The sequence below is a fragment of the Harpia harpyja genome, chromosome Z (assembly GCF_026419915.1).
Source record: "Harpia harpyja isolate bHarHar1 chromosome Z, bHarHar1 primary haplotype, whole genome shotgun sequence".
In the NCBI taxonomy this organism is placed as follows: Eukaryota; Metazoa; Chordata; class Aves; order Accipitriformes; family Accipitridae; genus Harpia; species Harpia harpyja.
In genome coordinates, this window is record NC_068969.1 from 81,195,866 (window position 1) to 81,209,382 (window position 13,517).

Genomic DNA, 13,517 nt, shown 5'->3' on the forward strand with positions numbered 1-13,517 from the left:
CAGGAGGTTCTCTCTGAACATTAGGAAGCATTTTTTTTACTGTGAGGGTGAACAAGCACTGGCACAGGTTCTGTGGATGTGGAGTCTCCATCCTTGGAGATACTCAAAAGCTGTCTGGACATGGTCCTGGTCAGCTGGCTCTGGGTGGCTGTGCTTGGGCAGGGGGGTTGGACCAGACTGAATTACAGAATGAATGAAGTAATGCAGCGGACTTGCACAAATTTTCTTCTGAATTTTCACCTTAACTTTAGAAAGCCTTTCTTTTGATACCCTTCTCTTTCTATCCTGTGTTATGCATTGTTAAAAGCAAGTTTTATCTGGAGCAAATCAAGCCCTTGGGATTTAGCCAGCTCTTGTTTTTACTTGTGGGCAGTTCTCGTTGGTGCTAAAGTAGTAGATCTGCAAACGGCTGAGTAGATTTGACATTCTGTAAAATAAATCAGGATGTAAAACAGCCAGTAAGGGTCTGCTTCAGAGATAGTTTCTTTGAGCATCCTTGATGATGTCAGGTCAGTCAGTCATGGATCTTCCATGTTTTTTCACAAAGCACTACCTACTGGGTTTAATTCTTAGAACTGAAATATTATGTCACTGTTCCACTAAAGATTATAGATAAGATGGAGGAACATTGCACTTTTCCAAGGCTAAGAAAATTGCAGTGTGATATTTGGATTTTGTTTTGGTTTTACTTGTTTCAGCTTATATGCTGAAATGAGGTCTATTTCTTCAGTACTTTGCAGGATAGCATACAGTTCACAGTGGTGAGACTTCTGAGGTACCTTATCTCGGGTTCTTGAGTTCCCTTGGCATTTGATTATGTTGCAGCTTTCCTGTTCATTGGGATGTTGCCTTAGCATCCTATTCTCGAAGCTGGAGAAACAAGTGCATACGGTTTCTCCCTCCTAGTAATAAGGGAAGGATGCTTATCTGCTCGATAACAGCTTCTGTGGCTGTCTTAATTAACAGCTAAGGGTTTTTTGAGGGGTAGGGCTTCTGGATGTTTTACTTGGAGAAGGAAAGGAAGTTTAAGATGCTTGTTATAGATATTTAGACAGTTTTATTGGGAGTTTATGGGAAAGTTTGTACCTGTTTTAAGGGCAGTAGAGTGGTTGAAATTGGCTTCTGAGGCCCCAGCTTCCCATCTTTGCCAATGAGGGGTATGGTACAGGCAACAAAATGCTCATGTCAGGGGATTTGGCACAATTAGCCAATCAACATAAGCTTTTTGTTATGGATTCTGGTAACGAGAAACAAAGACAAACAGAGAAACATGCCTCCGCTTCCCTCCGGCCACCTCTGCTGCTCCCTCGCTGGTCTCCAGTCCCTTCACCGCACATCAAAGTCAGTACCTTGGGTGAGGCAGCAGTGGTGGTGCAGGAGACTAAGGCTGGTGTGTAGTGGTTACTTTGCTTTTGCTTTTCCTTGTTTCTTGCCCAGTGGCTCAGGCAGGGTCTTCTCTGTGCGCTGCAGTCCCCTCAGAGCTGTCCCTTCTGTCCCCTCTCTGCCCCTGCTCAGGCAACTCCTGTGGGCTGGAGCCTGGCTTGCGTGACTCCTCATGTGCTTCCTTCCTGACGTCCCTCCTGCCCTGGCATCTCTTTTTGCTTCGGTGTCCCTTGTTGGCATCTTGTCTGTTGGCATCACCCTTCTGCAGCATCTCTCCAGCCCTTCTTGGGCAGCTGCTTTTCTCCTCAGTGACTCTCTTTCCTGTGGTTGTGTTGGCAGAGGCACCATGTGCTCTCTGGTGGGTGCTGTTTGGCGTGGGTGGGTGGGTGAGTTTGCCCATTGCCACGCCAGCTGGGACCTGTTGTGACGGGCTCAGGGCAGTCCCAGACCAGGTTCTACACAGGTTGCTGGCAGCTGCTGACGACACTGGCCAGCTGTTTTCCCTGGTGCAGTGTGTGAGAGAAGATCAGTGTAGGCAGGGAGTCATCTCGACAGTGAAGACAAGTAGTTGGTTATGAAGACTGAGAGGAAAGGTAACATAAGTATACTGGTAAGTGAAGACACTTTTTCCAACAGTAATTTAAAGTAGAATAGTGTATTACGGCCTACGAAAATGTTGCAGTATCCGGTACACCTTGGTGAATGGACAAATTTTTTAGCTGGGGTCTTAGAGACAAATGAATGTATCTTAAGGTATTCCTTGATCTCAATATTTGACCTACATACAATTCTTTGATTTAAAAAAGTACTCATAGAGTTAAGCGAAGCACAGTTACTGGACAGTAGCAGGGAAGACAGTTTAGTTGTCAGAGCCTAAAAATTCAGGGTGAGTTGATAATTCTGTGCTTGGCCACACAGCAGGTAAGGTCAGAGGGGAGTGGGTAATCACATGGAGATGTTGGTAAAATTGAGCTTTTATTCTGCATACAACATTAATAACATAGTGACAGACTTGTCAACTATTCATATAGAGGGATTCACTTGCAATTTATTTTCTTTTTTTATCTCTTTTTACTGGGCATATTTTGTCTTGGTAAGTCCTTCTGAGAGCCACATTTTCTGTTTAACTGCCAGAACTGGCTGGAATGTTCTGAAAGCAGTATTTATACTTTGCAGATGCTGCTTGTAACTGCTAGTAAGGGAGGTGGAGGGCAGAAGGGAGCTTGTGGCTTGGGCTTAAATCCAAAACCACTTCCTCAGTGGGAGAAAAATTAAAGAGTCAGGGGGGTTCTGCCAGCTTTGTTTGAAGGAGCTAATAATTAAGAGTGAGAATGCTATCCACAATGTAATGGAATAAAAAAGTAGTTTTGGCTTTACTTTCTCTCTTTCTGTGTTTTTAACTTTAATTCTTTAGCTTTTATTATTATCTCTTTTCTTTTTGTCGTGTTTTCAGGAAGAGGTGGTTGGCTGACTTAGGACTGATAGCTCAATTGAAAACACACTTCTTGGCAGTAGCGTTACAAGTTGTATTTGACCAAAACCAACTTTTTTTTTTAACTTATACATAAGAAAAAACTTACATTGCAGTATTTTTAGTGTGAAAACAAGTTGTTACAGCATTAGAGCTTGAAAGTTTGATAATGAAAATGCAATTTAAACTGAAAAGTGTGGAAACTAATGAAATAAGATATATTTTCATATTCTTGTAGTTCTAATAAGGTGTTCCTTAGCATGGTACTTTCTTCAGTAATGTACAGGTGGCAGAACAGCTCTCAGTATTATTACTCTGTAGTTCAGGAAGGGATTTAGATCTCATTTTTGGTGGTTTTATATTGAAGTCCCATCCAGCTGTTAACACTCCTATCAAAGAAACTGTTCAAGAAAGCAGTCAGGAGCCTGCTGAGGGGAGTGAAGAAAAAGCAGGAGCCAAAAGAAGAAAGTCTTCTGTCCCAAAAGTAAGTGACTGAATTAGTGTTTTGTTCTACCAGAAATATTTTTAAGTCAAAACTATATTGCCAAGTTTTTACTTAAGTACTTTACTGTTGTAACTGCCTGGCCTTTGCTTCTTTTCAGACGTACATATAGTAATATTTTTGTCCTTCTGTATTCCTTTTAAGGTGCTGTATGTGTTTTTGAAAACTTATTTCTTTACCGGTCTGTATTTCTAAATCATAATACACTTAAACTAAATTCATACAGTACTTCCTAGGCAGGAGAAGGTGGAAATGATCACCAAGGTTTAGCTTTAAGTTTCCCTTTCTGGTTTTGGAGACTTTTTAATATCATAGGCAGGTATGACTCTCTTTCAATTATGTCAGTTTTTGTTAAAAAGCCTAACAGAGCATTAGCTTTTGTCTGGGCTGAAAGGGCTCTTCAGTGTATTTGCCTGTATAATAATCAGTCTGAATTAGGCTGTACTCCTAAGGGACTAATTAGGATATAAATGGATATAAAGCATTTCATAGCTGTATCAATTGAACTCTGAGTCAGGAAAGTATCTGAGTAATCAGTATAGAGTAGTTTCTATGGACAGAGTTTAGTTTCTTTGCTTTGTAAACGTGGGCATACCTTAGAATTGTTCTGAAACAAGATTGTGTTCTTTTTACAATATATTGTATTCACACTAAGAAAATGCATTTCTGTCTGAAACATCTCTGTTTCAGCTTACTGGTGCTGTACATGGTTCGTACTGTAAGAGGTGAACCTTCCTAGCTTACTGTACACTTAGTGATACTAGTGTAGCACCCTGCTTTGAACTTTCTCAGTCCTTGGATGTTTTGGTTTTTGTTCACGTGGGGTTATTTTTCATACAGCGTGGAAGAGATGTTGTGTGTCATCTCGTTTTTTTTTTAAGGATAATAGAATCCTAAAATGACAAAAATTGTGATGCAGGTGGGATTGATCCGTTTATGGTATCTCATTTATTTCTAACTCATTTCTGGAAATTACTACTCTACAGGGTGAGCAGTGCCCTTAAATTAAGCGTCAAACTATTTTGAATAGACTTGCCTTAATTCTGACTGTTTTGCTTTTGACTATTTGCCAAGAATTAATGTAGGTTTTCTGTAGGTCTGGCTGGCTGTCCTTTAGTATTGATTCACAGTTGCAACTGAAGAATTTACAATGTGTCAAATACATCGTGGATGTTCCTTATGTGGGATTAGTGTTTAGTAGCTGTAATAGCTTGTTTTTTCAAGAGGAAAAAAGAACTCTGACTGCAGGGGGGGTGGGGGGAAATTAGTGTACTGGTAGTACACTGATAGATTATGTTGAGAGTTTGTTTTGATGAGTTGGAGACTGCAGAGTTATTGATGGGTTATTTCTCCCAACTTCTTACTACTTAGAGTGTTCCTTAATTTAGTACTTCCACATGTCAAAGGTCAGTGTGATTTGGGTTCTATCAGCTATACTTCAGAAGCACTCTTCCAATATGTAATTTCCTGGTAGTATTAGTAAACCAATGCTGTTCTTCCTTCTTGCCCGTGCACACTGCTGATAAAAGCATTCGTTCCTCAGCATTTGCTACTGCAAGGGGAAAACTTCTTTTACACTGGGCTGGTTCATCAGTTTACTTCACTGAATTTATGCAGCAGGCAGCATGTGCTAGTGGGGACAGCAACGACTTAAGCTTCATGTTTCTCCTGAGAAGTGCTTTCAGGCTGTCCTGAGCTGGCACTGTAAAAGAGAAACAAGACCCAAGAGCCGTTTAAACACAAAGATGGAATGGAAGATCCTGAATGGGTTCTTTTACGTAGATTTCTGTAATTAGACTTGATCAGTTAATCAGTTTAAGGCAAAATATGGAGCAAATTTACTCCTTTTCTTTTGATACTAATATAGCTATAACATTCTTTTAACTGGTCATGGTACTCTGGTTTTCCTGTGGTTTTAGTGTACCAGTGATTCGTCTGTCTTTAAAGTTGTGATCTGTAAAAAGACTCAGTGATATTATGTCTTCAAGTAATTAGGAATATTGCATGATAGCCTTGTGCCTGAGTTGCTTTGTTCAATGTTGAAATTTTAAGAACTGTAGCTACTTTAAAAGGGAATTTCACAAAAGGTGCCTGCAAGTGGGACAAGGCAATAGCATTAAAGTTGAGAGAATTAACTGAAGATCTAAAAAACATGCACATACATAAGCTGCGAGGAAATGTTGATTATTTTCACGTAAATTATTAAAACTCTTGATTTTTCAAGTCTTAACTGCTCACTGAAAACAAAAACTAGTATTTTAAGGTTTAAAAAAAACCCAACAAAACAGGAAAAAAGGCATAGATTAGATGACACCAATTATCACTAATTACTATCTCACACATGATAAAACAACTTGTTTGTGGTCTGTTTACTACATTAATTCTTTGTTTAGTAGAAAGATACTCTTTGCTAAGTGTGGTCTGTGACTCGGATATCCATCTGTATGTAATAGATAAACAGTCATCCAAATGAATCTTGAATGTTGGCATGAATACTTAGAAATACTCATGTCATGGTGATATGGTGAAAAAGTGTAGTTATGTTACCATGAACACAAAGTGGAATTTAAGTTTCACCATACTACATTACTGTATTCTGACCTGTTCTGACAACTGTCTGCAACCGTGTACTGGAGAAAGTGGTCCTGCCTTAAGCTTTTAATGTGTACGTAAGAAAGGAGTGTATCTACAGACTTAAATATTTAAAGTGAAAAGCAGTCTGATGGTTATTAGCGTGTTCTCTTTTCATTATGAAATACTTTTTAATGCATTTTCTTTTACTCTGTTGACTCCCTTTGCAGTTATCCCCTAAAGGGGATAATAACTCAACTGCAGAAACTGAAACAGAAGAAAAGGAGATGGATACTTCAAAGGAAGATGATCTACCTTCTGAAAGTAAAGAAGTATGTGAAAGCTTTTTCTATGTACCAAAGAACATCTTAATATTATGTTGACTGACTTAAATCTGAGTACTAAGAAGCTACAGTTATTACTGCTGTGACAGTCTCAGGAACTGTTTAATTATATAAAACTCCCTATGTGTTCACTCATGTTTATACCTCTCATTTGAAGCTTTCATCAGAGAGGAAACTTTTAGTCTGCCTTGTCTATTAAGTTCAATTAAAACAGGTGGAACAGTGTGGTTTTTTATCACTCTGTATTGCAAATGTACTTTTTTGAAGGACTAGATGAAGAGTTCAGACAGACTAAAACATGAGTACATACCTTTATTTAAAACAGAATATTATTTACTACTTGTTTTATTTCTTATCTTTCAGAAAGAAAAATCCTGATTACCAGATAACCATGATTTTAATAATTTAAAAGCAGGAGGTGTCTTCGTGGCTTCAGTTGTGGAAAAAACTTAGAATAATTTAAAATGTATCTTTGTTTTGTTAAGAGTCTTAGCACCATTTTTAATCTTCACAGGATGTGGTGAAAAGAAATGATGCTTCTATTGCTAAAGTTGCTAGAAGAGGAAGAAAAAGGAAGGTAACAATATGTTTAATTCACCTTACTGGAATTCTTGGATGTGATTATACTGAATATTATTTTCTGGAATGACAGATTATGTGTAAATTTAAGTGCTTGATGCCTTCCTCCCCCCTTTCAAATGGCTGAAAGATTTGTAGGAATGAAAGTTTTCTCAGAGGGTGTTTTACAAATCTTAATTCTGTTTGAACTTAATGTAGAGTAGGGAGTTCCCATCTTTTCCCAAACAGTCCATTGCAAGTAAGTAAAACTAAGATATAAACTGTTGCTAGACCACTAATAAAATAGTCTGTTTTGAAGCTCTGAAAAATTTCTTTTAACATCTTTATCACACTGAACTAACACCTGAAATGCACCCCCTTTTTCATGAGGTTCTGATTTTGTGGTCTCTTCAACCTGGAAAAAAATTGGAGTTACTTTGAAAGAGGCGGTTCCAGCTGCTTGCTCAGCATGCTGCAGCCTTAATGTTCATGTGGTCACACAGCAAGCAAGATCAGGGCACTGATCCAATTAAAAACTAGATTAAAGTGGGGCAAAGTTTAATTTTAATTTGAAACAATTTAACTTTTAACATTAGTGCTGACAGCAGGGATGGGATGAGTGTGAAGTAACTCAGTGCGAAGTAACTGTGACCTTAGTACAGTTGTCACAGGTCAGTAGCATGCTGAGTATCATTTGCTTCACTAAAAAGAAAGATATGTGTTTGGATGCTGTTACAAAAATGACTTGAATATTTAAAAAATATAATTTAAAGAATACCTTATTTTAAAAAAAAGTAAATTTTATAAAAACCTAAAATAAAATTCGAAGAAAGCTTTTACTCTGAAACAGCAAGAAATTGGAAGAGTGTGACTATGCATACATGTGATTTCAGCTTGTAAGTGGGAGAGAAGCTTCACAGATCACACACACACACATCCCCCCACTTGTGTTTGGCATATGCTGCATGTGGCAAGGGGTTTAACCAGAAATTTGTGTTAGTACAGGCCATTGCTGAACAGAAAAACATAGTATTTCAAGGGATGTGGTGTGTTCTTGGGGGTCAGAAAAGACGGTTGGCTATGCAGTTATATGACTTTGAATGCATTTCTTATTTGCCTTAAGAAACATGGTATTTTCTTTTCCTGGGATTGTAAAAAAAGCATTCTAACAGGTATTTTTTTGTCTTAATTTAAACAGTCTTTCTGCAGGCTGATGGAAAGCAGAATTAATACGAGAGATCCACCTCTACTCTGTTCTAGAATTAAGTTTGTCTCTGTTCCTTAAAATTGTCTTTTATTATAGCTGCCCACAAAGAAAATAAGATAAATATGTAATTGCCTATAACTTTCTGTTGTTGCTAGCTGATGTTCCTGCATCCAGGACACTAAATTCTGTTAATATTTTTCCACTTGGCATTTTTCTCAATTCTTTTTGTCTGTATGTATGGATATGGAACGTTTCTGCAGGGAGATATGTATCATTTCATCAAGATTTTCTTTTGCCGTAAGTTCTGTCTATCTTTACAACCTGCCCCCCTAAAACAACTATGTAGATGAAGGTCACTATGTCCCGTTAGTGCAGTTCAACAAACAATTTTTCATTGTGAATAATTGGCTGTAGAGCTAGAAGCAGGTGTCTTTCTGAATAGCTCCATCTACTGGCTTGATATTGTGATGCAGCTAGGGGAGATGATGGCATCTAAAAGAAGAGTAGGAGAAATATGAATTTACCTGCTTAAAACTGGGTTTTGGCATGCTGTTGTGGGGATCTTAAAAATGCTTACAAATAATCTTTTTCCTTTGTTCTACCACAATAGTTTATTGTTCTGAAGATGGATGGGCTGGTTGAAATTACATGAAACGTTACTATATTAGGGAGTGATGATATGGAGAGGATGAAGTTAGTGATATTTAAATAGAATCTGTTCCTAAATTTGGAAACTTTTTTCATGTGTAGAAGCAATAGCATAATGATGCATTTCTAGAAGTTTAAAACTGTTGTTTGAGAAAGTAGTTGGGATATTGGTGCCTTCTATATTTTTACTTGTGAACTTCATTCTTTAAATTAGGCTGAAAAACAAGCTGAAGCTGAAGAAGCAGCAGCAGTGGCAACGGCAGCAGTGGCAGCGGCAGCAGTGGCGACAGCAGCTGCAGCTCCTGTGCCAGTGTCTCCAAAAGTGAGCCCCAAAAGAGGAAGACCAGCAGGTAACTTCAAAAGAAAGATTTAATTTCTTTCACCACAGGAATATCTTAGTAGAGTTAGTCAGGGAGCTGTCTCTCCCCTAAAGTACTACAGAGTATTTTCTCATGCTAAAAGCAGTCTTTACTAATAAACTGTAATGAGAAAACACGTCATCTCAAACTTACGAATTTAGGATATGAATGGATTTAAATTGTTAGCATTAATGCTCAGTCCTCTAAATAAGACTTATTGGTTTGGGGTACAAGTATATCCTTGAGAAAAGCCTTCTTCATAGAATGCTGCTAAACTACAGATATACAATAAAAGCTCTTTGTGCACTGTTGCTCCATAAAGGTTTATATTCATTAAAGATCTGAAAATACTTTACTTGTGTTAAAATATCCATAGCACACAAGGAAGAGAACTGGGGACACACAAAGCCTGTAGGTGGAGCTCAGAGGACAATAAAAGAGGTTAGGAGAGACTTCTTTAAAAAGATGTTTAAGGCAGTCTGTGTAGGTAGACAACTGAAAAGAAGATATAACTGCTTTTTAAAAAATGTATAATGAGAACCATTTGGTGATAATTCTGCAGTGCTTGTTTCTTTCAAAGTAGCAATGATCTAATTCATTGGAATTTTTGTGGTAAGTTTGCAGATATTCTTGAATTGATCATTAACTACTACATTGCAGCAGTTAAGTACATTGTATGAGTATCTAGTCTGGGAAACATAATCTATACTCATCTGTATCTGCTGACAATATGAAAATAACTTCTAGAAAGTGCAGCCGCAGTCAACTAGACTTAATTACTTTTGCCTTGGAAGCTGTGAGGAAATTTAAGTATTACTTCAGCTCCCCCCCCACCCCATTTCAATACATGTACTAAATGTATATTTTTAATATTTGTATGTGTTTTTATCGTTACAATTTTTTTGTTTGTTTTTACTAACTACTGTCTGTAAGAGCAGGAAAGGATCTGTAAGAGATGCTTTCATCTCCTGTATAAAATACCTTTTTATAAGATGTACTATGCAGCCTTTTCTAGTGTTGATACGATGCATGCATCTCTTCATTAACAGTGCTCCATGCTAACACCAACAGGAGTTTAAACACTGGATATTAGGTTTCCTAACCACATGTTCACTGTGGTATTGGACAAGCATTTGAAGGATATAAGTGCCAAGAAGGCAGATACCCTATTTATTTCTAACAATATGGTGAATCTGAGGAAATGCAAAGTTTTGCTCTGTACTGTAGTGTGGTGGTAGAACTTCTTGACAGTCATTTGTTATTGGCAAAAGTGATGGAAGCCCCATGATACATCTAAAAATAATGGCAAACAGACTGTGTACATGTGGACAGTAAACTACTTCTTTCCGTTCTCTTAATTTCAGACTTTCTCATTCTCTAATTTGAGACTTGTTCATATTAGTTATACAGCATGTGAAACAAATCCTAACTACACAGAATGCAAACCCCACAAGAATCAGTAGTTGGAGCCTGTGGCTAAAAAAACACCAATCAGCTAAAAAAAACTACCAACACTTCAATTTTTCAGAGAGATAAAGTTTGGTACTCACTTAACACTTGAATTCTGTATAATAATAAAGTTAGGGTATATATTTTCATTGAAGTGTAGCTTCCGTCTGTTGAGTGAGAATCTTTCCTCATAGACAAAGAGCAGATGGTGGCTGTGGACTAACCTGTTGTTTCTGTATAAATACTAGCTTCTGAAGTAAAGGTTCCAAAACCAAGAGGGAGACCCAAGTTGGTGAAACCACCTTGCCTTTCAGAGAGTGACTTGTGAGTTGTTCTGTTTTGTTTCTTAATATAAAGCTTCTTCATTGTAAACCGTGTTGTTGCTTATGTTAAGACTTTGTAAGTCTGACAGGGTTTTGCCCCTTTAGTATTCAGTATGAGTTACTGTTTGCTTTGCTGTTGTTACTTACAGCTCAGGTAATTAATACGTAGTAACTCAAGGTAGTACATTTCTGGAACCAGAGACAGATGATCTTAACATTCCTAACTTATAAAATCTGTGCAAAATTCCATATATAATTGTATGCTGAGTGAAGAGGAAAAGATATTTATTAAGAGAAAAGAAAAGATCATGCAAAACTAAAATACTGACCTTTTTTACATTTTTGTTTCAGAAATCTCTTCTGATGGAATTCCAACACTATTTGTTACCTACATTTTGTTTTTACCCTCTTCAGTTCTTGTGTCAAGTTCTTAGTGGTTCTAGTAACTGAAGGAAAAGTTGAGCATTTAGCACATGCACAGTTTCAGTATATGTACACTTTAAATAAGTATACTTTATAAAACTAGTTTAAACTGTATGCAGTCTTGGTCCTGCAGATGCATACGTGTGTGGAGAACTTCTGAGCATTAACTTCTTGGGTTTGGATCTATGCACATTAGCTTCATTAGGGCCTCCATACTATTGTTTATTTCTTTTTTTTGCATAGGTAGTGGGCTATAATTTTGGAAGAAGAATGAGTATTTTTTGAAGAGTCATTAAATGCACTGAGAGTGAATTAACTTCATAATTTTTAACATTCTGTGGTTAAAAAAACCTAACTTCCTGAGTTAGAATAACGTGATGTTTTAAACTCACTGTAGATTATGGATATGATGCCTAAATACTGTTCATGTTTTAGTGTTAATGAGGAGGAGAAGGCAAAGAAAAAAGGACCAGAAGAAAAGCCCAAAAAGCAAGGCAAAAAAGATGAGGAAAGTCAGAAGGAAGAGGAGAAATCAAAGAAGGAATTTGACAAAAAGGAAGGAAAGAAAGATGCTGAACCAAAAAGGAAAAATGCTGCAAAAGTGGGTTCTGCATCAGCTACTGATTCTGAAGATGATGGAGAACAAGAAGAAGGTGACAAGGTATAATTTTGCTTTCCTGATGTATTTATTATAGAGGAAAATAGTACCACTGAAGATCTTTCTTGAAGTTAATGCTAGCTCTTAGTAAAGGTTGGAGCCCTGTGGCTGGCTACTATATAGAGAATAAAAGTTGCAGAACTACATTTTGTCAAACAATTCTTTCAGGAACTTCTTTGCTATTTTCTAAGAAAAGCATCTTTTCTAAGACGCTTTTCTTTTTAAAGGATTTAAATGTAGCAGTTATTTATTTTGTCAAAAGGCTTTTTCCACATATGTTCCTTGGAACACAGACTTTTTTTTTCCTTGGGTGCATCTAAGAGAACATTTGGCTTGAAGTCAAGTTTCTGAAAGGTGTAAAGCTGTCCCTAGCCAATAATTTGGAAAGTCTTCATTTTTCTGGTGCTTAGGATATTTGCTTTCTACTAGAAAAGGAAAAAGAGAGAAAGGACTAAAGAAATTCAGAACCTATCAACATGTTGAAGTCTTACCTTTATTTGCAGGGAAAGCCAGCTCTTGTGAGGTTGTTCCATGGAGCACAGTTGCTTCAAAGATCTTTAGTGTAGGTAGGTTTACCTGTTTACAGAAACAATGATTTAATAGTCTTGCTTTTCTCTTTCCAATCCTAAAATCCCAAATAAAAACAGAAGAAAAAAGGGGGAAGAAGCTTTCAGGCAGCTCATAGAAGAAGCATTGTAAGAGGCCAACATGAGAGAGAAGTAACAGAAAGAAAGCGTAAGCAAGAGGAACAGACAGAATCTGAATCGTGAGTATGTTTTAACATGTGGTGTGTGTCTGCAAGTTGTAGGAGCACTTTGAAACTAACAGGAGACGACAGTATCTGAAAAAATCCCAAAATGGTTTGCACTGTGTTCGGTTGTTCTCTCCCCCTACCTTTTTTGTTTGTTTCTTTATTTTTTAACTTCTTTTTAAGTGGAGAACAAAAAGCTCCTCTAAACCAATATGTTCTATGGTGGGAGGATAGGAAGAATTGAACGTAGAAATTAAGCGAAGTCAGTCAGTCTTTGAGCAACTTAGAAGACAGCTGGTGGGTTGTATTTAGAAGTAGCCTAAGAATATCCATGTGAAGAGGGATCAGTGTGAAAAACTGCTCAGGACAGCCATGTATTTTTCTTTTAAGTTTTGGATATATTAGATTGAGAGCTGGTAGGACCTATTAATCCATGGTTATGGATTTTTTGATCAGGTTGTGGAATGCATAGGGTCACCTGGAAGACATTTCCTTCTCTGCCTGGCAGCTGGAGCACACACTGTCAGACAGAACAAGGAAAAACTTAAGAATTACTCTACTCTAGCACTGGAAAGCCAGTTGAGTGATACCATGAGCAGTCTGCATTTGGAAGATAAATTATCACAGATGAATCAAGCATAAGAATAGAGAGAGGATCCTGCCAGAAAGTGGGAATGGGGGGTTGGGGGTGGAGAGGCGGGGACACAGGACATGACAATAGGAAGAAATCTGACTCATTCTCTCTGCAAATGGGTGGAGAAGCTGCCACCACGAGAGCATGATGCTCCCATCCCCACAAGGGAGAACAAGGTAAAAATTTGGAGAAAAAGGAGGAGGATAGCGGTCCCCTTCACCTGTAATAACCAAATT

The 13,517-nt window shown here is 37.7% G+C and overlaps 1 protein-coding gene across 2 annotated transcripts in view; it reads left to right on the forward strand.

Annotated features, from left to right (window-relative positions):
* The window catches only part of PSIP1 (PC4 and SRSF1 interacting protein 1), a 35,037-nt gene that overhangs the window by 8,155 nt on the left and 13,365 nt on the right, over positions 1–13,517 (forward strand). The window contains exons 5-11 of one of the 2 annotated variants that reach the window (XM_052778809.1): positions 3,222–3,338; positions 6,158–6,259; positions 6,786–6,848; positions 8,899–9,034; positions 10,741–10,816; positions 11,674–11,899; positions 12,541–12,662. In XM_052778809.1, the coding sequence (XP_052634769.1) occupies positions 3,222–3,338; positions 6,158–6,259; positions 6,786–6,848; positions 8,899–9,034; positions 10,741–10,816; positions 11,674–11,899; positions 12,541–12,662 (842 nt within the window). The remainder of the gene's footprint in view (positions 1–3,221; positions 3,339–6,157; positions 6,260–6,785; positions 6,849–8,898; positions 9,035–10,740; positions 10,817–11,673; positions 11,900–12,540; positions 12,663–13,517) is intronic. The other variant, XM_052778811.1, reaches the window with a different exon arrangement.